At 40.0% G+C, this 24,929-nt stretch overlaps 1 protein-coding gene across 1 annotated transcript in view; it reads right to left on the reverse strand.

The window, feature by feature from the left end:
* LOC127581632 (ribosomal protein S6 kinase 2 alpha-like) overlaps positions 1 to 24,929 on the reverse strand; it is a 144,430-nt gene that overhangs the window by 15,145 nt on the left and 104,356 nt on the right. The window contains 6 exon segments of the mRNA XM_052036171.1: positions 9,743 to 9,901; positions 11,217 to 11,306; positions 13,591 to 13,716; positions 17,705 to 17,835; positions 19,294 to 19,396; positions 23,411 to 23,475. Of these exon segments, the coding sequence (XP_051892131.1) occupies positions 9,743 to 9,901; positions 11,217 to 11,306; positions 13,591 to 13,716; positions 17,705 to 17,835; positions 19,294 to 19,396; positions 23,411 to 23,475 (674 nt within the window).

Consider the following 24,929-nt stretch of genomic DNA (forward strand, 5'->3'; position numbering starts at 1 on the left):
GAACTCAGTCCACAGTAATGACCCTGAACTTCCAGTTGCCTACCATTTTAGTTCACCATCCCACTCCGATCTGTGTGTGTGTGTGGCCTCCTGCAACATAAGTTCAAGGAACAACACCCAACCTTCCATCTGGACACACTGTAGCCTTCTGGATTGATATCAAATTCTCTAACTTTAGATAACATGCTTTCTTTCTGTTTACACAAGAACAATTTCTGCCTGCCATCCCTTTTACTTTTCCTGCGTATCGTTTGGCCTGCTGAACATGTCTAAGTATACCAGAATCACATTAGCCACAGCAGCTTAACCTTATCCCACCAGCTCAACCTTATCCCACCAGCTCAGGGTCATTCTTGTGGAGTGAGCACAGATGTTGCCACTTGTCTTCGGTCACATTTGATTTCAACCATATTTTAACGCTACCCTGACTAATTTATTTCTCTCTCTCTCAGATCTGGTGAAGAATCCCTCATCTGAAACTTAACTGTTCATCGTTCCACAGATGACCTGCACAGTTTTTCCAGCAATATCCATTTTCAGTTCTTATTACACATTGGCACATTTTTTCTGACTCTACCTCCCATCCCAGCATCTTACCATTACACAGACCAAGGAGTTTAATGTGCTGGTGACTGCCACCATCAAGCCATCTCAGCTCATCGAATCACAGATATTTCCTTTATTCTACATATCTATCCCTGACCTTCTCTCCTACTGTAAACTAATTTACATCTTTTTCCCATTTCTGGTGACGAGTCCCACCCAAACCATTGATTGTTTCTCTTTCCACAGATGCTGCCTGATCAGAGTTTTTTCAGCATTTTGTTTCCCCCCCCCCCCCCAGATTTCCAGCATCTCCCGCCTTTTTTTGATTTTCATCTCCTTAGCCACCTCCTTCAAAATCATAGGACGCAGGTTGTCATGTCCTGATGAATAATCACCTTTCACTGTTATTAATTTCTCCAGTTGTATAAAAACAGATGCAAAAGAAAAAACTCTTAGTGTTTTCTTTTGCATCTGTTTTTATACAACTGTGTGGCCTACTGCATCAAGAGAGCAGTGAAGAGTCAATGGCAGCCTATGGATGTGAAGTCACCTATAGGCCAGACTGGTTAAAGACAGTGTTTCTTCCCTAGTGTAAACCCATCGGGTTTTATTTTTACATAACCTCTACTGATAAAAGCATTATTTTTTTTAAATTCTGGATTTATTTTAAATTAGCTGAATATAAATTTTTCAGCTGTGTTATTGGATTCTGATCGCATGCCTCTGGATCATTAGTCCTGGCCTCTAGATTATTAGCACTGTGATCCCAGCATGCTGCTAGCATTCTGTGTTGTAGGATTCAGGATGCAAACTTACTTATATTATCAAATTTATTTAAATTACCCAAACTTATCTGATTTACATTCATCTGAGCTGGATCCAAAACAAGGTAAGAGACTGTTATGGTGAGAGAGTGATTGCAGACTTACAAGCACAATGTTGTAAGCAACACTGACAAGTTAGCCCTCAGCAATTATTTAAAACAAAAGCATAAATAAAACCTTGTCTCACTGAAACTGCTTATTGTTGCTCTCACTTCTGAACCACCACTGCCTGCAAATTGGGGAGGGCTCCATTCTCAGACCTATTCCAACTGCACTGGAGAGTCACAAGTAATTTTACCCTTTGCTCTGCATGAGGAGAACAGATTTACCTAGAAATTTTTCTCACTGGAGAAGAGGCCAAGGAGATAGAACTTGAAAAAATTTTGTAAGATTTTCACAGTTATGGAGGATTTCAAACCAGGCCACTGCTTAAGAGCCTCAAAAGAAAATCGGTAATGCAAGCCATTTTTTTTCCTGGAAGAATTATTGAACATATTAGAGGCAGCATAGATGGAAAGAATGCCACACAGGAGGGATTAAAGAACTGGACAAATGCATAGTAAAAAAAAGAGGCAAGAAATTTTGGCACCAAGGTCACAGTATTAAAACATGAATTCTGGACAGCTCAGATAAGGAGACTTTTGCTTTAAAATTACAAGTTTTCACCTTCTATCCAATTTGCAACATTCATATTAAGAAATATAAACTCCAATGCTATCCAGTTAAAATAATATTTTATCAACTCTCAATAAATTTCTTGAAAAAAAAATCACAAAATATAAAATGTTGCAGCATAGTCATGGTACAGAAACTCGAAGGGCCATTCAAGAAAAATTTAAGTAAATTTCTAAAAAAATCCAGATGTTATTTAAATTTGTATTGGTAATACAGTAAAACTCCGTTATTCTGGCATACTTGGGACTTTGGTGGTGCGGGAAGAGTAGATTTTCCAAACTATTGGATATTATTTTTATTAATAGTTTAAAAAGCGAGTAAAAAAGAACTTTGGAGGTTTCGTTTCGGCAGGCTTCAGGACTTCGCAACAGCTAAGTTTTTTTTAAATTCTCTTCAGGAATAGTGGGGCAGGACTGTGCAGGCGCATGACGTCAGCGGGTAGCGCACGGGCAGTTTAAAAAGTGGACTGCCATATCCAGCGGGCAGCTTTTGGAGCAGGCAGCGGTGTGAGAGGGAGCAGAATGATTGGGCTTTGGCTCAAGGGGCTTAGACGTAAAGGGGTGAGGAGAGGTAGGTGATTTGAGGAAAGGAAGTAGTATGAGTGCGGTTTTCTGTGCTCAGTATCAGATGTGGGAGGTCTTGGAGTCTCCCAGCCTCCGGGACGACCACATCTGCACCCGGTGTGTCGAGCTGCAGCTCCTCAGGGACCGCGTTAGGGAACTGGAGATGCAGCTCGATGACCTTTGTATGGTCAGGGAGAATAAGGAGGTGATAGAAAGGAGTTATAGGCAGGTAGTTACACCGGGTTGACGGAAGTCAGGCAAGTGGGTCACAGTCAGGAGGGGGAAGGGGAATAGTCAGGTACTAGAGAGTACCCCTGTGGCTGTACCCCTTGACAATAAGTACTCCTGTTTGAGTACTGTTGGGGGAGACGTCTACCTGGGGGAAGCAACAGTGGCAGTGTCTCTGGCACAGAGTCCGGCCCTGTGGCTCAGAAGGGCAGGGAAGATAGGAGGGCATTAGTGATAGGGCACTCTATAGTTAGGTGGGCAGACAGGTGATTCTATGGACGCAGGAAAGAAACTCGGAAGGTAGTTTGCCTCCCAGGTGCCAGGATGTTTCAGATCGTGTCCAAGATATCCTGCAGAGGGAGGGAGAACAGCCAGAGGTCGTGGTAGATATTGGCACCAACGACATAGGTAGGGAAAGGAATGAGGTCCTGAAAAAAGACTATAGGGAGTTAGGAAGGAAGTTGAGAAGCAAGACCTCAAAGGTAGTAATTTCAGGATTACTGCCTGTGCCACGTGACAGTGAGCATAGGAATAGAATGAGGTGGAGGTTAAATGCATGGCTGAGGGATTGGAGTAAGGGGCAGGGATTCAGATTTCCCGATCACTGGGGCCTCTTTTGGGGCAGGTATGACCTGTACAGAGAGAACGGGTTGCACTTGAATCCCAGGGGGACCAATATCCTGGTAAGGAGGTTTGCTAAGGCTACTGGGGGGAGTTTACACTAGAATTGTTGGGGGGTGGGATCCGAACTGGAGAGACTGGGGAAGAGGTGTTTGGCTCTCAAATAGAGAAAGCTAGTAGTAGGTACGAGAGGGAGGATAGGCAGGTGATAGAGAAGGGACGTGCTCAGACCAGTTTGAGATGTGTCTATTTTAATGCAAGGAGTATTGTGAACAAGGCGGATGAGCTTAGAGCTTGGATAAATATTTGGAGATATGATGTGGTGGCCATTACAGAGACTTGGATGGCTCAGGGACTGGAATGGTTGCTTCAATTGCCAGGTTTTAGATGTTTCAGAAAGGACAGGGAGGGAGGCAAAAGAGGTGGGGGAGTGGCACTGTTGATCAGAGATATTGTCACAGCTGCAGAAAAGCTGGACGTCATGGAGGGACTGTCTACGGAGTCTCTGTGGGTGGAGGTTAGGAACAGGAAGGGGTCAATAGCTTTACTGGGTTTTTTTTATAGGCCGCCCAATAGTAACAGGGATATCGAGGAGCAGGTAGGGAAGCAGATCCTAGAAAGGTGTTATAATAACAGAGTTATTGTGATGGGAGATTTTCATTTCCCAAACATCGATTGGCATTTCCATACAGTGAGGGGTTTAGATGGGGTGGAGTTTGTTAAGTATGTTCAGGAAGGATTCTTGACACAATACGTAAATAAGCCTACAAGAGGAGAGGCTGTGCTCGATTTGGTATTGGGAAATGAACCTGGTCAGGTGTCAGATCTCTCAGTAGAAGAGCATTTTGGTGATCATAATTCTATCTCCTTTACAATAGCATTGGAGAGAGATAGGAACTGACAGACTAGAAAGGTGTTTACTTGGAGTAAAGGGAATTATGAGGCTCTCAGGCAGGAAATTGGAAGCTTAAATTGAGAACAGATGTTCTCAGGAAAAAGTACGGAAGAAATGTGGCAAATATTCAGGGGATATTTGTGTGGAGTTCTGCATAGGTATGTTCCAATGAGACAGGGGAGTCACGAGAGGATACAGGAACAGTGGTGTACGAAGGCTATAATAAATCTAGTCAAAAGGAAAAGAAAAGTTTACAAAAGGTACAGAGAGCTAGGTAATGTTAGAGATCTGGAAGAGTATAAGGCTAACAGGAAGGAGCTTAAGGAGGAAATTAGGAGAGCCAGAAGGGGACATGAGAAGGCCTTGGCGGGCAGGATTAAGGAAAACCCCAAGGTATTCTACAAGTATGTGAAGAGCAAGAGGCTAAGATGCGAAAGAATAGGGCCTATCAAGTGCAGCAGTAGGAAAGTGTGTATGGATCCAGAAGAAATAATGGAGGTACTTAATGAATACTTTACATCAGTATTCACTACAGAAAAAGATCTGGGTGATTGTGGTGAGGACTTGCAGCAGGCTGAAAAGCTTGAGCATGTTTGAAAAGAGGTGGTGCTGAAACGTTTGGAAAGCATCAAGTTGGATAAGTCGCCGGGACTGGATGAGATGTACCCCAGGCTGCTGGGAGGAGATTGCGGAGCCTCTGACGATGATCTTTGCATCATCGATGGAGACGGGAGAGGTTCCAGAAGATTGGAGGGTTGCGGATGTTGTTCCCTTATTCAAGAAAGGGAGTAGAGATAGCCCAGGAAATTATAGACCAGTGAGTCTTACCTCAGTGGTTGGTAAGCTGACGGAGAAGACCCCGAGAGGCAGGATTTATGAACATTTGGAGAGATATAATATGATTAGGAACAGTCAGCATGGCTTTGTCAAGGGTAGGTCCTGCCTTACAAGCCTGATTGAATTTTTTTTGAGGATGTGACTAAACATATTGATGAAGGGAGAGCAGTAGATGTAGTGTATATGGATTTCAGCAAGGCATTTGATAAGGTACCCCATGCAAAGCTTATTGAGAAAGTAAGGAGGCATGGGATCCAAGGGGACATCGCAATGTGGATCCAGAACTGGCTGGCCCACAGAAGGCAGAGTGGTTGTTGAAGGGTCGTATTCTGCATGGAGGTCGGTGACCAGTGGTGTACCTCAGGGATCTGTTCTGGGACCCTTACTCTGTGATTTTTATAAACGACCTGGATGAGGAGGTGGAGGGATGGGTTAGTTATTTTGCAGATGACAAAGGTTGGATGTGTTGTGGATAGTATAGAGGGCTGTCAGAGGTTACAGTGGGACATAGATAGGATGCAAAGTTGGGCTGGGAAGTGGCAGATGCAGTTCAACCCAGATAAGTGTGAAGTGGTTCATTTTGGTAGGTGAAATATGATGGCAGAGTATAGTATTAATGGTAGGACTCTTGGCAGTGTGGAGGATCAGAGGGATCTTGGGGTCCAAGTCCATAGGACGCACATAGCAGCTGCACAGGTTGACTGTGGTTAAGGCGGCATATGGTGTATTGTCCTTCATCAATTGTGGAATTGAATTTAGGAGACGACAGGTACTGTTGCAGCTATATAGGACCCTGGTCAGACCCCACTTGGGGTACTGTGCTCAGTTCTGGTCGCCTCACTACAGGAAGGATGTGGAAGCCATAGAAAGGGCTTCCAGACGTTTCAGACGTGATAGAGGGGGAGGGATGAAAGGGGGATGAGTGGCATTACTGGTCAGGGAACAGATCACAGCTGTGCGTAGACAGGACAGCCCGGAGGGCTCATCTACAGAGGCCATATGGGTGGAGCTGAGGAACAGGAAAGGTGTGGCCACACTAATAGGGTTGTATTATAGACCGCCCAATAGTCAGAGAGAGTTGGAGGAACAAATCTGTAGGGAGATAACAGACCGATGTAAGAAACAGAAAGTTGTAATAGTAGGGGATTTTAACTTTCCACATATTGACTGGGACTCCCACACTGTGAAAGGGCTGGATGGCTTGGAATTTGTCAAATGTGTTCAGGAAAGTTTTCTAAATCAATATATAGAGGTACCAACGAGAGAGAATGCAATACTTGATCTCTTATTAGGGAACCAGACAGGTCAGGTGACAGAAGTATGTGTAGCTGAGCATTTTGGGTCCAGTGACCATAATGCAATTAGTTTCAAGATAATTATGGATAAGGATAGGTCTGGTCCTCGAGTAGAGGTTCTAAATTGGAGAAAGGCCAATTTTGTGGAAATGAGAAAAGATCTAGGTAGGGTGGATTGGGATAAGTTATTTTCTGGCAAGGATGTGCTCAGTAAATGGAAAGCCTTCAAAGACGAAATTTTGAGAGTGCAGAGTTTGTATGTTCCTGTCAGGATTAAAGGCAAAGGTAACAAGCATAGGGAACCTTGGTTTTCAAGGGATATTGGCGAGCTGGTTAAGAAAAAGAGAGAGGTGTATAGCAGTTATAGGCAACTAGGAACAGATGAGGTACTTGAAGAGTATAGGAAATGTAAGAAAATACTAAAAAAGGAAATCAGGAAGGCAAAAAGAAGACATGGAGCTACTTTGGCAGATAATGTGAAGGTAAACCCAAAGGGTTTCTACAGGTATATTAAGAGCAAAAGGATAGTAAGAGACAGAATTGGTCCCCTAGAAGATCAGAGTGGTTGTATATGTGTGGAGCCTCAGGAGATGGGGGAGGTCTTAAACAGTTTTTTTTGCATCAGTATTTACTCAGGAAACTGGCATCGTGGATATGGAAGGAAGAAAAACAAGTAGTGTCATGGAACATATAGAGATTAAAAAGGAGGTACTTGATGCTTTACAGCAAATAAAGGTAGATAAATCTCCAGGGCCTGACAAGATATTTCCTCAGACCTTGAGAGAGACTAGTGTAGAAATTGCAGGGGCCCTGGCAGATATATTTAAAATGTCCTTAGCCACAGGTGCAGTGCCAAAGGACTGGAGGATAGCTCATGTTGTTCCATTGTTTAAGAAAGGCTCGAAGAGTAAACCAGGTAATTACAGGCCAGTGAGCCTGACATCTGAGAGATAGGACATACAAGTATTTGGACAGCCAAGGGTTGATTAAGGATAGTCAGCATGGCTTTGTCCGCGGTAGATCGTGTTTAACGAATCTTGTGGAGTTTTTTTGAGGAGGTCACTAAGAAAGTAGATGAAGGTAAGGCTGTGGATGTTGTCTACATGGACTTTAGTAAGGCCTCTGACAAGGTCCCACATGGGAGATTAGTTCAGAAGGTTCAGTCAATGGGTATCCATGGAAAGGTTGTAAACTGGATTCGAAATTGGCTGAGTGGGAGAAGACAGAGAGTGGTTATGGATGGTTGTTTCTCAGATTGGAGGCCTGTGACTAGTGGTGTGCCTCAGGGATCTGTGTTGGGGCCATTGTTGTTTGTTGTATATATCAATGATCTAGAAGATAATGTGGTAAATTGGATTAATAAGTTTGCAGATGACACTAAGATTGGAGGTGTAGTGGACAGCGAGGAAGGCTTTCAAAGCTTGCAGAGGGATCTGGACAAATGGAAAGATGGTCCAGAAAACAGCAGATATAATTTAATGCAGACAAGTGTGAGGTGTTGCATTTTGGAAGGACAAATCAAGGTAGGACATACACAGTAAATGGTAGGGCACTGAGGAGTGCGGAGGAACAAAGGGATCTGGGAGTTCAGATAAACAATTCCCTGAAAGAAGAGTCACAGGTAGACAGGGTTGTAAAAAAGGCTTTTGGCATCCTGGCATTTATAAATCAAAGTACTGAGTATAGGAGTTGGAACGTTTTGGTGAGGTTGTATAAGTCATTGGTGAGACCAAATTTAGAATATTGTGTGCAGTTCTGGTCACCTAACTATAGGAAGGATGTCAGTAAGATTGAAAGAGTGCAGAGGAGATTTACTAGAATGTTGCCGGGTCTTCAGGAGTTGAGTTACAGGGAAAGGTTGAGCGTGTTAGGACTTTATTCCTTGGAGCGGAGAAGAATGAGGGGAGATATGATAGAGATTTATAAAATGATGAGGGGCATAGACAGAGTTAATGCAAGTAGGCTCTTTCCACCTAGAATAAGAGAGATAAGTACGAGAGGACATGGCTTTAGGGTGAAAGGGGAAAGGTTTAGGGGGAAACTTCTTCACTCAAAGAGTGGTGGGAGTGTGGAATGGGCTGCCATCTGATGTGGTAAATGCAGGCTCGCTCTTAACTTTTAAGAGTGAATTGGATAGATACATGGACGAGAGGGGTCTGGAGGGGTATGGGATGGGGTGAGCTAAATGGGACTAGCAGAATAATGTTTCGGCACAGACTAGAAGGGCCGAATGGCCTGTTTTCTGTGCTGTAGTTTTCTATGGTTCTGTGGTGCAGAGGAGATTTACAAGGATGCTGCCTGGAATGTGGAGCATGCCTTATGAAAGCAGGTTGAGGGAACCCGGCCTTTTCTCCTTGGAGCGACGGAGGATGAGGGGGGACCTGATAGAGGTATACAAGATGATGAGAGGCATTGATCGGGTTATATAGTCAGAGGCTTTTCCTCAGGGCTGAAATGGTTGCCACAAGAGGACACAGGTTTACGGTGCTGGGGAGTAGGTATAGAGGAGATGTCAGGGGTAAGTTTTTTTTACTCAGAGAGTGGTGAGTGCGTGGAATGGGCTACCGGCAACGGTGGTGGTCTTTTAAGATACGATAGGGTCTTTTAAGAGACTTTTAGATAGGTACATGGAGCTGAGAAAAATAGAGGGCTATGGGTAAAGCCTAGTAATTTCTAAGGTAGGGACATGTTTGGCACAGCTTTGTGGGCCAAAGGGCCTGAATTGTGCTGCAGGTTTTCTATGTTTCCAACATACTTTAAATTCACTCTCTTTAAAAATAAAAGGTATTATGCAGTAACATTGCAGTGAACCTACTAAGTTTAAAAGGAACACAGGAACTGGTGCCCCAGCAAGCAGAAGGGGAGCGCTGTAAGCATCAACTAATGAGCCAGATGCTGAAGCATCGGGATTTCCAAATCATCGACAGCAGATTATCAGAGTTTTCCAGTACCAACTACATAACTGCATCATTAAGAAAAACCTCACTGGTCAGTGACATTCTTTAGGCAAGGGAATTCACCATCCTTATTCAGTCTGGTCTATGTGCATCTCCAGCAATGTGTTGACATCCATTGTCCTCTGAAATGGCAACCAAGTTCAAGGACAATTAGGAATGGACAATAAATGCTGGTTTTGCCAGCGATATCCAAATACCAGGAATGAAGAGTCATAAAAAAGCAAATTTGAATAGGGAATGACCGGCATTTAAAAAAAATAACATGTGCTGCAATATGTAACTGGGGACAATAATCACTTACCCCCTGAGAATGCAGGTATTCCACTGTTTTGGTGATTGTGTGGAGAAGAGCACTTGCCTCCCGCTCAGAGAAGCCCTTCTCCTGCATTATTTTATCCAGCAGTTCGCCTCCTCTCATCAACTCTGTCACGAGGTAGATGTACTTATTGTCATTGTAGACCTAAACAAGCATCACCAGGACAACACAAAAGACTGGTCAGAGAAGCCCATTACTGCTGATGCCCTTTAACTTGGTTCCATTTAACTCTTTAGTTACCGGTTCTAATTTGATTGTTTTCTCTCTTTTATAGTCACATCATTCTTTGCCAAAGAAATAGGCTAGAACTAGATCAATGTCATATTTATAATTGGATACTCCTGTATGCCCCAGGCAACTGATGCAGTGGCAATAGCTAAATTTATTGCTTAAGGCTGGAAAATAGTTCCTGGTTTTGGAAGATGGGTGCAGGTAGATTCATTTGTCTGTAATCAGAGCATAAAGTAATGAAGGATTTTGAGATCTCATTTAGACCTTAGGAAAACAGTTTTTCAGCACTAATAAAACTATTTGGCAAATCACTTTTGTGAAACTTGATCTCTAAACACTTTACTTATTACACCAAATTATTTATTTGTATTAAGATCTTTAGCTTGAAGTTTTGACCTTAAAATAGCAATCAATCCAAACTGGTTTTTGATTGAGAAACATTTGCAATGGACATACTAGTGACTAGCAATCAAAAGGACTAAACTAATATTGCAATAAATGCAAGTTAAAATGCCACCTAGACATTTGTGAAAAATTGTAAATCAAAGGCTGGTTTCAGTTAAGGTAACTATGAAGATGTCAGATTGCTTAAAAAATGTTTTATAAATATCTTTTTAGCAGAAATAACCTGACAACCTTGCCTCATCTGGTTTATTTATAAGTCCAGTCGTTGATAGTTGACTCTTTACAAGGTTGATTGTAAGTCATTCAAACAACCTAAGAAACTTGAGATCGTCAAAAAAAAAGTTGCCCTTACCAGCAATAGGCACACTGCAAGAATGGATTAAAATGAAACCAAAGGATGAAATAGAAGACCAGGAACTTGTGCCTAGTTGTATGCCAGCATTACCTTGATGCAAACATGTCGACTTCCTTTGTGTTCTCAAGAGTTGCTGGATTGACTCTATAATGTATTTTCTTCTCTTTCCCAGTCCAGGGATTCATTTACTACACTAGTTGACTTTTTAATTTTAACTGTATTGAACTGTGTGTCACCTTGATAGTTCAGTTCTTCATTATGTAAAGGTATCCATGTTTCCTCTCATTTATGATTAAAATCAAATTTGTTGCACTAACACAATTGCAGATGTTTAGTGAAATTTCATGAATACATGTAGAAATTGACAATTTCAGTATTTACATAGTTTATAACTTATGCATTTGTTGGCTCTTTTGTTCCTGCTGTTAATGCCTCAGACCCAGCCTCACAGTGCACCTTGACACTCACATCTTTCAGTGTAATGATATTTGGGTGCTGTCCATACCGCAGTAGAATTTCAACTTCCTCTGAGGGGTCTCTCTTGCTCTTATCAACAATCTGAAAAGAACACAAACAAACATTTTAATTACCATTACAAGATAAACAGTCAAACTAAAGCAGGCCACAGGAAAATCATCTTGAAGGGATAAAGTGTGGAGACAATTAAATTAAGCTTCATTGTAATAGTAAAGTCACGTCATTGTTAGTGAACACTGGTTACATTTATCTGTCCATGGAACTGTGCAGTTGTGTTTTCCAGCCTATCTCCACGCTCATGACCGTGTGGCTAAGCACAGCTCAAATATATCTATAAATTCACCGATGACACCATTGGCAGAATCTCAGATCACAATAAGGGGGCTTACAGGAATGAGATAGATTGGCTATTTGGGTGGTGTCGCAACAACAACCTCACACTCAACATCAGCAAGACCAAGCAACTGACTGTGGACTTCAGGAAGGGGAAGTCGGGAGAACATACACCAGTCCTCATTGAGGGGTCAGCAGTGGAAAGGGCAAGTAGCTTCAAATTCCTGGGCATCAACATCTCAGAGGATCTATCCTTGGGCCCAACACATTGATGCAATCATGAAGGCAGCATGCCAGTGACTCTGCTTCATTAGGAGTTTCCAAATTGCTATAGATGTACAGCGGAGAGCATTCTGACTGGTTGCATCACAACCTGGTATGGAGCCTCCACTGCACAGGATCGCAAGAGGCTGTAGAGGGTTATAGAGTCAGATGGCTCAATCACGGACACAACCCTCTCCATCATCGAGCACATCTTCAAGAGGCGGTGCCTCAAGAAGGTAGCACCCATAATTAAGGACCCTCACCATACAGGACATGCCCTCTTCATATTACTCCCATCAGGGAGGAGGTACAGGAGACTGAAGACCCAAACTCAATGGTTCAGGAACAGCTTCTGCCCCTCTGCTATCAGATTTCTGAATGATCCATGAACCCATTGACACTACCTCATTATTCCATTTTTTTTTGCACTATTTACTTTTGTAATTTATGGGTTTTTATGACTTTGCACTGTACTGCTGCCGCAAAACAACAAATTTCACATCATATATCAGAGATAATAAACCTGATTCTGAAAAACATATTTTTGGAACAATTCAAAACACAGAACACAAAAGATGTGCTGCAATGCTTGTTGGGTAAAGTATTACAACAGGATTGCATGGAAACAAAATATACCTTAAATTTATACCAGATATTCCCTGGTGACATTTCTCACAATGGAAATGTGGAACGTAACCCCTGTGCATAACTTGGTCATTTCAACCAGGCATTTGAAAACTTAATAAAAAAAAACTGCTAATTTACCTGTTAGCCCAATTTCCATATTTTCATATTTCCTTATAACATAGGAGGAGGCAATCCAGCCCATTGATTCTTTGCTGGCTCACAGAGCAATCCCACTCCCCTACTAATTATTCCCAACAACCTATTCTCTTCACATTCCCATCAACTCTCCCCTAATTCTACCATTCACCTACAAACTAGGGGCAATTTACAGCAGCCAATTAAACTACCAATCCACATACCTTTGCGATGTGGGAGAAAACAGGAGCACCCGGAGTAAACCCATGTGGTCAGAGGGAAAATGTGCGATCTCCACACAGAAGCGTACCCGAGGTCAAGAATGGACTTGGCTCACCGATGCTGTGAGGCAGCAGCAGCTCTACTAACTAGGGCACTGTGCTATCACTATCAGAAGACTCTGCTTCTTACCAGGAAGTGGAGTTTACCCATTTAGGCCCAGACAACCTTGAAAAGCTCTCAGACACTGCTTTTGGCTGCTTGTTTAATTAATGTCAACCTACACATTAGGTGGATCTTAACTGAAAAAGCAGCAGGAAAGCTCAACAAGATGCTAGTCTGATAAACAGTGTAGTTTCATGTTAGTAGCACTCCCACATACACTCAAGAGTATCCAAGTCTTGGAGCTACCAAGCCATACTATGTCAAGTGGATTTTGGCCACAATGGATGTGTATGTGTAACTGATAAAAAAAAAGAAATTTGCCATGTGTAAGTTTCTGATTTTGGCCTGGGGACTAAAAATGATTTCTAATACCAAGCAGATGGCAAACCAAAGGGGATTAGAACTGCATTTGTAGAGAAAGAGAACAGGCTATCTGCCTGTCCTCTCTATCAGTTTTCTCCAGATAAAAAACAGATTTCTTTTTAATATTTAAATGCTTTTAATTCAAAATTTTAAGTAGTTATGGGGTAGGACAACAAAGGGTGTACTTACCTGAACAGCACTTCAGAGTGCAAACTAATAGCAAGAACAAACTGGCAGCTTCTTTTAGAACGAATCTTACCTTGACTGCATACTCCATATTTGTGGTCTTGTGAATACACCGTTTGCAGACAGAGTATGAACCTGCACCAATATCCTCCTTCAGCTCATAACCATCAGTAAAATTCATGTTGTTTCCATGCAGTTGCTGCAAGAGATCAAACAACTGCTTCAAAAACAAGTACTTCATATTACATTGCACACCAGTTAAGTTAACAGTTTATATTTATAGACCAATTTTCATATAGATTCTCCAAACTAGAGTAAAGCTAGGGAAATAAGTTAAAGCCAAAGAAAATAGATGTTGGGTCTCAAGAATTGGTCAGAGGTGGATTTTTAGAGGGTCCTAAAGGAGGTGCAAAGGCAGAAGAAATTCTCACGCTTTCAAAGTTGTGCAACAAAAGACCATAATGATTGGTGGAAGAAGGGAGAAGTTTTCAGGACCTGAGCCAAGGAAAAAAGATGTGTAGTGGGCTATGAAAAATGCTGTAGAGACAGTCGGTGGATAATGAGGTAGCAGGATTAGATGCAATTTTTTGCACAGGATAGGAATTTTAAATTTAAATCAGAATGAAATTGAGAGTCAATGCAGGTCAACAAGGATGGTGTAAGTATAAATCTTTCTGAATTGTTGAACTGTAGCACAATCAGTATAATAATGAAATACTTGACTAAATATGATTACAATGACAATGCATTGCCTTGGTAATAAATCAATTATCCAGATGGAAAAAATGAAAATGAACTTAACACTTAAAAGTGCCAAAATTGCACGCCAGCAAAATAGGTCAAGTATGCTTGCTAAGAGCAAACTGAATAACTCACATGAGCATGCACAAGATAAGCTACAGTCCTGGGGAAGATACTGTTCACAAAATTAAAGACCCACCAACTGTTAGCTCATTTCCCTACCAAAAATTAATTATAAATGTGTGGTAAAGGAAGGACCAATAACACAACATTCACAAGGAAGCAAATGGAAAAGAATTAAGGGGAAAGTAGGGAGAGGAAATTAAAGTCAAATAAGGGTTATATTGCCAAATTAAAAATGCTGACAAAATGTCAAAAGATTGCCTAGGCCATCTCAAAAGAAGTTTAAGATTAATAGGACTCACAGACAGGTTCACATTAGGAGCTAAAAAGAAAAATTAACAGCATGCTAAAACACGTCTGTAGATAAAACAAAGAAAAGATTAATTTGTTCAAGATGTACCGTGTTAATTATACCTTCTTGGCCATGATCAATTGCTGAAGTATAGGAAAGGCTATAGTCCCCATTTTTTAAAAATATATACAACAAACAAATAGCAGGAATGTTGTAAATCATGTGAGGATACAGATGAAATTATTCTAAAAATGCCACAGAGAACCTGAAAGATGTAGACAGTGGGAAGAGGTTGCCCAAGGGTGGAACAATGCTAGCTCCAGTTTCACAAGATTTAGTGTAATTCAGAACTATGAGTAAGAGCAGCCAACCATCTGCCCAATCTATACTCCAATATTACTCACACTTTATAATTACTGTATTTTAGTTAATGTTAAATAATTCTCTTTGGAAACACTCTCACGTGTGATTTGCTGTCAAATCATTGGTCTTCCCAAGCAAAAGCTGGACCACTTCCTTTTAACAACATATGTGATGTCCAAGACAGTGCAAGGTCAGATTGGGGCAGCTCAAATACATGTGTTAGAGAATCCAAATGGAAAACTACACTTAATAAACTCTGACAAAAATAAACATTAAAAAATGCCAAGCATCACTAATTACTTTAGATTAAGCATTAATAATTAAGAATCTTGAAATAGGTTCAACAGGAAAGTTTTCAAGTTTAACATTTCAAAGCTAGCATTAATGTAAGGTATAGAAACTCTGCACAGTTGCCTTGTGTTTTTTTTTTGCCTTTTTTTAAAATATCGCATCTATTGATATTCACAGCACAACCCTGTGCAAAGTGAATCCCTACCCTCAATGCATAATGCAATGGTTCATTGGCACTAGGCATCCCAAGTGACAACATTTCCCATCCACAGAGAGCATATTAGATTTTTCTAAATTTGCAAATGATGTCCCAAGGTCATTGCTCACATAATCAGAATCTACCATTCCCCAGGTGTACTGGCATATTCTCAGTGGCTTTTTTGTCACGGATGTAAGAACATATTCAATAAAGACCATATCTAAAATACTTGATTTTACTAGTCTTATTTACAGTTGCTTTTGTCCATATACCAATTCAAACCCATGAAATTGCAATTATTTCCTGCAAACTCTATTATGCAGGCTCATTATATATCCTCCACTTTATATGACATTAGGAGTTTTACTGGAGTAAAAGTGGGCACAATGGAGTGATCTAAACACCAGCACAACCTATTCTACAGATTCAGTGAGTTTTATTTTCCCCAATTGGTCACTCTGGTGCATCCTGTATTGTTGATCGAAGGACCAACTTGATTCATTGTTTGAAATCTCACTGGTGTGACATGTTTGTCTCTGTAAGTCAATACAAAATAGCAGTATAATCTCAAGTCTGCAAGGTGGGTAGAGCAAGATCACTTATATGATGCCTTGTGTGCAGGTTGAAAACCATCCTGTAGCAGCATTTTTATAAACTACTAAAAGATTCTGGCAAAATTAATTTAAAATCAGTGTTGGTGAACTTCACTAAGAAAGTCAAAAATCAAAAACAGCAACTGCTGGAAATACTCAGCTGATAAGCTTCTGTGCAGAGACAAAGTTAATGTTTCAGGACGATAACTTTTCATCAGTGGCGGAAAAAGTTCGGGATAAACCAGTATTAAGATGAAGACAGTGTGGAGAGGAGAATAAATGGGTGTCCATGATAGGTGGAAGACATGAGGGATGAAATGACAAAAGGGATGATCTTCTGGAATTCTCCAACTTGAAGTAACTCTCTTTTTCTTTCTGCTTATATCAGAAATGGTCATTTCTTGTTATTGTCATTTTGGCTCAGTTTTTCTTATTTTATTCATAATATGGTCTGCTGGGCAAATCCCACAGCCTCACAATTAACAAAACATTACATAGACAAAGCAGCATAATGCCCTTGTAACTGCCCTTGTTAACCCATTTGGACTCACCCTATCAGAGATGGTCCCTTTGTTCTACCCATTCCAAACTCACAGGGGTCCCATTTCCCGCACTCCCCTGAAACTCACCAAGGCCCCAGCTTTTGGGCACCCTGTAAACTTACCAGGTTCACTGAAATATTTATTATAATGCCATACAGCTTCAAAATATTAAAATGTGTACAGATATTAATAGAAATAATATTCAATAGTCCAAAAAATCTGTCAGTCCAGCACCATGTGCCAGATTATCTTGTTTTATTGGTCTCCAGTTCTGATGAACCACTGATTTGAAATATCTTATTTTCTCCCTCCACAGACAGCTTGAGTTCTCTCCAGTATTTTCTGTTTTCATTTCAGATTTCCAGCACCTAAACTGTTTTGTCATTGTTTCTTTCTCCAACTCATTCTTATCTGGGACCTTAAAACGGAACTCCTTACCTCCCTCTGTCTTCTGCTCCTACAACTGACTTCAATCAAAAGATTAGTGTCACCTAATCGCTTCTTCCTGAGACACCTCATCCTTTCTTCTACTCCTTCCAAACTTGGTAGAGTCCTGCACTACAGGCTGTGCCCTTCACCTGGGTTTCTCAATAAGAAAAATACAGATAATCTATGATACTAGAGACAATCAGATGATATTCTATAAATGACTTCCCTATGTTGTTTCTGGATTGATTAATAGGACGTTGTTTAAAATAGCAAGATCAGTCTTGCCTCATTATTTAGCGGCTGATTATTTTTGATATTTCAAAACCAAAAAAAATCTATGACAAACATTATAAATACACTGCTCAATTTTCATTACTGCAACGAGACACAAATAGATCTACGTCATTCTGATAAAGGGTCTGTCCTGAAAGGCTAACCCAATTTTGTTAAAATCTCTTTTTGTTATGGAGAATCTGCCAGCCTTTCAGTGTGGTTATCTTTCCATACCAGCATAACAGCTTTGCTGCAAAGAATGAATAGTACAGTACAAACCCAAGACTTCCCAACTTTCCCAAACAGGGTTACTCTACTTGAAGTGGTTATAATAATCTTACCTGCAAAACTGGGTGAATGACCAGATTTGAATGCTCAGTCTTAACTTCTTCCTCTTCTACTCCTGTTGCCACAAAACTAAAGCCTCGGAATAATTTGTGAGCACTGGCACTTGGAGGAACACCAGGAGAATCTGGGACCCAGAAAAAAAGAACTCTAAATTGATCAAGAACAAATGCTCCTTGTGTAGACAAATGCACAACATGGTTACTTAAAATGGATCTTGAAGCTTTGCATCTTTAGTTAAACTTACAATGCAACTGCTCCTAATGAGGTAGCAGGTAAATGTAGTACTAAGGAGAAACCTAAAATACAACAATTGAAGATTTTAGATAAATTTCCCAAAATGTGCAGTTAGAACATCACATTTGGCTTCCCTCTAGCTTTTCTAGAAGGTTTAAAGAACATGGAAGTATAACTTCCTACTTTTGGTTACAATATCATTCTTGAGAAGTCCTAGTAGATATTTGATCCAACCATAATGTTCCAGGCAGCTGAACAGTCTAGGAGGCTCACAGCAGAAATACCAAATTTAAGCAAGTCAATAGAGGGTTCTTGCTATTCACAGAATATTAATCCTTTAGAATAGGAGGGGAGAAAACTTTGGCAAGAAATGACATGGTATCAAATGCCTTAGGACCCCAAAACACTGCATTGTTTAGTAGAATTGTAAGAATATATATACAACATAAGATCAAAACAGGAGTCAAAACTTAAGATGGCTGATGAGGAAAAAGCTAAAAGCAAATCTTATCACATCTGATCTCCAGGTTGGAAAAAAATACAGTTAGCAACAAGATGATAAAAGAAAGGTAGTATCTTGAAAAGAATCACCAAAAGAAGTCATCAAAATACAAAAGATAAGGTATTACTATATATCCTGGGCAAAAAGAGACTCAATTCATAACTGGTTTTCAATTCAAACAGAAGAATACTTCATCAGGAAATCTAATACAACGAGGACATTAGACGTAGCCTTATAGAAGGAGAATAAAGCATCATGAGATCAAGAGGGATCCATGCTGTTTTAGGTCTAACCTTAATCTCATGTGGAAATAATACTAGTTGGAACCTAATCCACTTATCACAGTTGGAATACATCAGCGCTCAGTCAATACACAGATGCCACTCCACAAACAGGTAAAGGAATACCTGTGTCATGTCGTAAACTACAGCTTCAATATTCATTTTTGTTAATTTTGCACGGGCAAATAAAAACTAACTACTCTTCACCAACTATGGTGTGAATCTGAATCACTGGTGCTCTCTGAAACTTAGATGTATTTCTGTACCAGTAATTTTATGAACTTCTAAGCTCCTGCTCTGGTTAGATCTTTTTGGGCAGGCATTCAGAGTGAGTCACCCTCAACTCATAATGCCTCTGGGAGAGGAGGTCAGACAGCAGCAAGAGAGCAAGTAGGAGAGAAAGAAATATGAATTTTAAAAACCAATAGACTATGAAACTACATTGTTTGAATTGTAATGTTGGAGTTGTTGCTGGCTGGAAGTTTCTACCCTGTCACAAGCTTGATGTGGCCAAGTTTAATGCCATAATCAAGACAGATATCTCACACACACACACAGTACCAACCTTTGGGTGTCCGTTCCGTAAACTCAGGATCAAAGTAAAAGGTATCATCTGGCCTGGCCACAGCAGGTCTGAATGGTGGCTTCAGCTCCCTTCGATAGAGTTTCTAAAAGCATTAAAAGTAAACATGAAACTTACAGAAGTTCTTCCTATCCTACCATTTTATTCCCATTAAATGTTTTGCTGGATGTTTATACTCATCTGCACAAAATGGGGAATTTCCTCTTTTGTCCATGACTTAATGAAAAGGTAAAGTAGCAGGGCAGGAGAAATACTCACCCTCGCTGGACCCTAAAATTAAGGTTGGTAAGCATCTGCATGTTCTACAACTGCCCAGATTAAATTGTATGGCTGCAATTGTAATAGTAGGTCCCTGCAGTAAAATTTGACTCCCTCATTCTCAATATCAGAAGCAAGCACTGTCACTTGGTAAAATACAATTGTCAGGGACTATGTCAAATTCAAGGTTCCCTCAGAAGTTCAAATTCCAAAGTTCACTCCACACTGTTCCTTTAATTCCCATTCACATATGCAGAGTAAATCCCATTCCATATTCCTGCAGGAAGTATTCCTTGGTCACAGAATAAGTTATTTATGGTATAGAAGGAGGCCATTCTATCTTGTCCATAATGGCCAAGAAGAACTATGGAGGCTAACTGCACTTATCAGTTCTTTATCCATAGCGTTGAACACTAAAGATAGTTTTTAAATGTAATCTTTTTTTTGACCCAACCACTTTCAGACAGTGACTTCCATATCCTCAAGTATAACATAGCAGTCAGCGTAATGCTATAACAGCACCAGCAACCCGGGTTCAATTCTGGCCGTTCTAAGGAGTTTGTACATTCTCCCCGTGACTGCATGGGTTTCCTCTGGGTGCTCTGGGTTCCTACCACATTCCAAAGACATACGGGCTAGGAAGTTGTGGGCATGCTACGTTGGCACCAGAAGAATGGCAACACTTGTGGGCTGCCCCCAAAGCACTCTACGCAAAAGATGCATTTCACTGTGTTTCGACGTACGTGACTAATAAAGAAATCTTATCTAATCTTAATTACAGCAGCCAGGGTAATGTTTAAAAACTGAGGTTTCTGCCTCAACCACCTTTTCAAAGAGCAAGTTTCATGTCCTCACTACTATTTAGGCTATTTTTTTCCCTCAGCTCCATTCTAATCTTTATACGCATCACCTTAAGTCTAGCTTTCTTTGTTAAATTGACCTCTCTGCCAAGGAAAAATTGATTGTAAATTGAAACATCTCCATTTAATCTCTCCTTGGTCTCCTCTGTTCCAAAAAAAAAGTCCAGCCTAACATCCAGACGAATCCCCTCTGAACCCTTTCCTATCTCTTTCCCCCCTTCCTCCTCCCCTCCTTCTAATGCACTGACAGAACTGAATGAGCACTCAGAACTGAACAAATAAAGTCATGCACAGCAGAAGCTGGATGCAATACCTAGTTATTGATGATACCTCACTTGTGCAAGGTGAAACACTGATTGTATGCATTTACTTCAATATTAGCTTTCCTCAATGGCATGCAAGACATTTCTAATTGTCCATGCAACATACTATAAACCACAAAAAAAGTGCTTTGAATAATGTCTGTTATCTGGCAAAAAGTTTTTGTTCTGTCAGCTGTCAATCATTAGGAAACCAGAACCCAGACCTTAAAGGGCCAATACTCTAATACACTCTGGCATTTCATCAAAATACTTAAATTAAAAATGAAAGTTTTGATGGTTGCTCACAATCTTTGAGGGGTTCCATTGGAAACCAACAGGGGTTTTAACATGTCAATTGGCAGATTTACAGTGAATACATTATTGCTGAGAGCTGGTATGCAAAAAAAAAACAGTCCACAAAAAGCAAAAATGCTGTCTCTGAAATGTTAGTTCTGTGGGCATTTAAGTATCACTTAAACACCTCACCATATATTTGGTTATCTATTGTTTATTGTGTGTTGTCAGTGAATCACTTAAGTCCAGAAATTATTTAAAATTCACAACCCTATGAAGGAAAATAAATAAGGAACAACTCATAGCAGCAACTCCTTGGTGATCTATTTGTTTTCTGTGATCAAAATATCTTTTATTCCTTGACTGAACTTGCATTGACTACCCAGACCCTCTCCTAATTGCCATGTAACAGCTGCTGATACCAAATACTATTACTGGTGTAAGCAAACTTCATTATAGAGATTTGCCTTCGTTACTGCCAGCTTCATGGATATCTGTTCTCGTTTTCTTGCACAGGTAAAACAGTCTCTACTTCAGCGAGTAGTTCACATTTTTGATATGAATATTTTGTGCATTCAGATATAACATCTTCAATTTTAGCTCTTTATATGAATTCAATTTGCCACCTTATGCACTGTTGCCATTAGCCCAATCTCATTTTCCTTATCACCCAAAATGCTACCTTTTCTATGGCCCTGACCCTTCCCTTAAAATATAATCTTTCCTTCTTCTGAACCTCGACTAGAACCTTTCATTAACTCAAAGCCCTGTGTCTACCTGTGGATTATTTGCTAGGACACTAGTCCAAGTTTGGCTTAAGTAAATCCCATCCTATAAAGAATTTTTCCCCTGCATCTAAGGCCACGTCTCATGAATTGAAACCTCCATTTTCTAGGGCCATACACTTAACATTGTAATCTACTATGACCGAGATACCTGCCTAATTAAGCTATCATATCCTTCTATAGAAGGCCATTACCCAACTCCAGACTACTACCTATACTAAATAATCAAACTTCCTCTTAGTAAAAGCTGTCTAGGTAACTCTTCCCCTCCCTAATACTCCATATTGTTTGCAGCTCAGACTCCATCTCTGCAACTCAGATGAAATTCCTCAAAATAGGGTTACAGTAGATATGGTTGTCATGGATCTTGCTGCTCTTCTCCAACTCTCATGTGCTGCAGCTGCAACTTCACTGCTAATTAAATATTCAAAACAAGATTTGATAAGGTTTAAAGTGACTTAATATGTAGTTTATCCAGAAATTGATTAGTCCATATTATATACAAGCTTTAGCTAGCTGCAAAGTTTTATAGTACTTCCTGAAGCTTACATGAACCACAAAAGTAGGAGGCAAAGAAACACCTTATGCATCAGCAAAATCTTTTTACTTTTTTTTTTAAAACTTGCAATCCAAGTAGTTTTCTTTACATATCCAAGGATCAATCCTCCACCAGAATGACTAATCTTCAATCTCACATGGAAAATGGTTTTATAAAGCAATTGATGAACAAAACTGTAACTTTAATTTTAGAATGAATTAGCATTGTGGTTCAGTGACCAACTTAGTGTTAGAGGTCTAGACTATTGATCCAGAGACACTAGTTCAAATCTCACTATGGTAACTGGGGAATTAAAATTCAAGTAATTAAAACACTAAATATAAAAGTACTATCAACTATCATAAAATGCAGCTGTGTCACTGATGTCCTTCAGGGAAGGAAATCAGCCATCCTTAGCCTTTCCAGCCTTTGTACAATTCTGGACCAATCAATGTTGTTGACTTTTTACTACCCTCTTAAATGATGCAGCAATCAACTCAGCTGACATACAATTGATGATCGATAATGAATGCCAGTAATGTCCTCATCCCATGAGCTCAAAATCCTGGAGTAAATAAATACAAATCAAATGGCCTTGACCCAAATTTGTCTTTGGGGTCTGCTTTCCAGAAATGGCTGCTGAAACTAATTTTTACATGAAGGCAAGGTTAATGTGAAACTCCGACATCCATAAGAAATATCTATGCTTGTTAGAGCTGGGTGACAGTATTTCATGAGAACACACTCTTGACGTGTAATGGATGGAGTGATAGTTTCCAACTTTCCTGGCTTAGAAACCATAAAGCAACTGGAATGAGGCGTGTGCTTCTCCACCTCTGTGGCACCTCAATCCCAATAGTGCCTTCATTCAGTTATTCTGAAATGGCTGCTAGAACATTACACACAATGGTAATTTTTTGTGGGTTTTTTACTAGACTGTTTGGTTGCTGAACTGGAAAGGTGTTGGACAATCGAGCAAGCATTTTTTTCATGGCTATCCATGGTGATGGAATTATAGATGAGATTTTGACAGAATTTAACGAAAATATATTTGCCACTTACATTCCAATCTATATTTGCAAAGAACGGATGCCGTTTGATTTCCTCCACACCATCCACACCCGCTCCTAAAAGTCAAAACATGGACATAATAGTCAACACTTCTGAGTTAACATTTTAGATCACTGAATTTCCCAAACGTCTAATATTGACCTAAGTCACTAAGTATCTTTCCCTCTCTGTAGATGCTGTTTGATCTGCTATTTCCTACAGCTTCTGTTTGTGTTTCAGATTTCCAGCATCTACGGTTTTTTGTTTCTGCTTCTTAACAATATTTGATTGTAAATCACAAATTCTTACATGATAAAATTGAGTCCCAAGTTTATATATACAGAGAATTGACGATTTTTGCTAAAGACATCATGAACTATTTGACTAAATAGTTCCAGAAGGCATCAATGTCAACCTAATGGTGATAATGACAAATTGAAGTTTACCTGTTTTTCATCAGTTTGAAATACCATCTCATTCTCAAATTACTCATATGCTGTATTCCAAAATATCAGCCAAAATAAGTGCATCTAATTAGCATTTAAACATATGAATATCATCTATTTCCACTACAGTCAATTAATCCTCTACCACCAGTCACCAATTAGGTGCCAAGCCCATAAAATTCTGCAATTCCCTGCCTAAAATTCTGTGCTGCCCTTTCTTTTTTCTTGGGATACTCCTTCAAACCTACTTCTTTGACAAAGCTTTTGATATTCCAGCCTAATGTGGCTTATGTAATATTGGTTGCTACAGCTTTAAGACAGCATTACCTTATGTGATCACCCATTTTCTGTGTTGTTGCCACAATGTAAAGTGTGGAAAATGTCAACTACCTTCTCTGTGATGAAAGCCACAGTATATTTCCTGACATTCTAAGCTTTTCTTTTATTTAAGTGCCCTTTTTGTTAGTTTGAATTGCTGACTATTTTCCATCATCTTTGACAGAAATACCAAGATATGGAGTCAGACATACTAATTAATAAAACTGAAATTTAGACACCAGCTGATCCTCCCAATTCAGGTAATACATATGCTAAAAAACTGCAAGTTGTTCAATTCAGCTGAGGTAAAACACAAAGAAACTAAGCTGCCCAATTTGCTGGATTTCAAGACAAGTAACTTTTCAAAAGAATGGAGATAATGGAAGAAAGAGTTTACACTGTACATTAAGTTTGTTATAGCAGATAAAGCAGGATAGAAAAAAAGTATTGTACCTCATTTGTCACAAGGAAGGAGAATTGTACCACACTATAAAGCCCTCAATTGAGATCTTGGAGGATGAATTGCAAGCATATTATAACCCTTTTAGAAATGTCAGGGATGAACAAGAACATCAGAGAGCATGTACAGAATAGGCAATCTCTAGAAAACAGTTAATCGAAGGAAATGTTTCAGTCTTATCAGGTCCCAAACAGGCCTAGGGTAAAAGTCAAATTAAATCTACTTTACCTACATGGGAAAATTATCTAGTAACAGTCAATATTTTTTGGGAGATGACTTCTGAAAGAACACCTGCACAGTGATGGCC

Source organism: Pristis pectinata, chromosome 22 (assembly GCF_009764475.1).
Source record: "Pristis pectinata isolate sPriPec2 chromosome 22, sPriPec2.1.pri, whole genome shotgun sequence".
Taxonomy (NCBI): Eukaryota; Metazoa; Chordata; class Chondrichthyes; order Rhinopristiformes; family Pristidae; genus Pristis; species Pristis pectinata.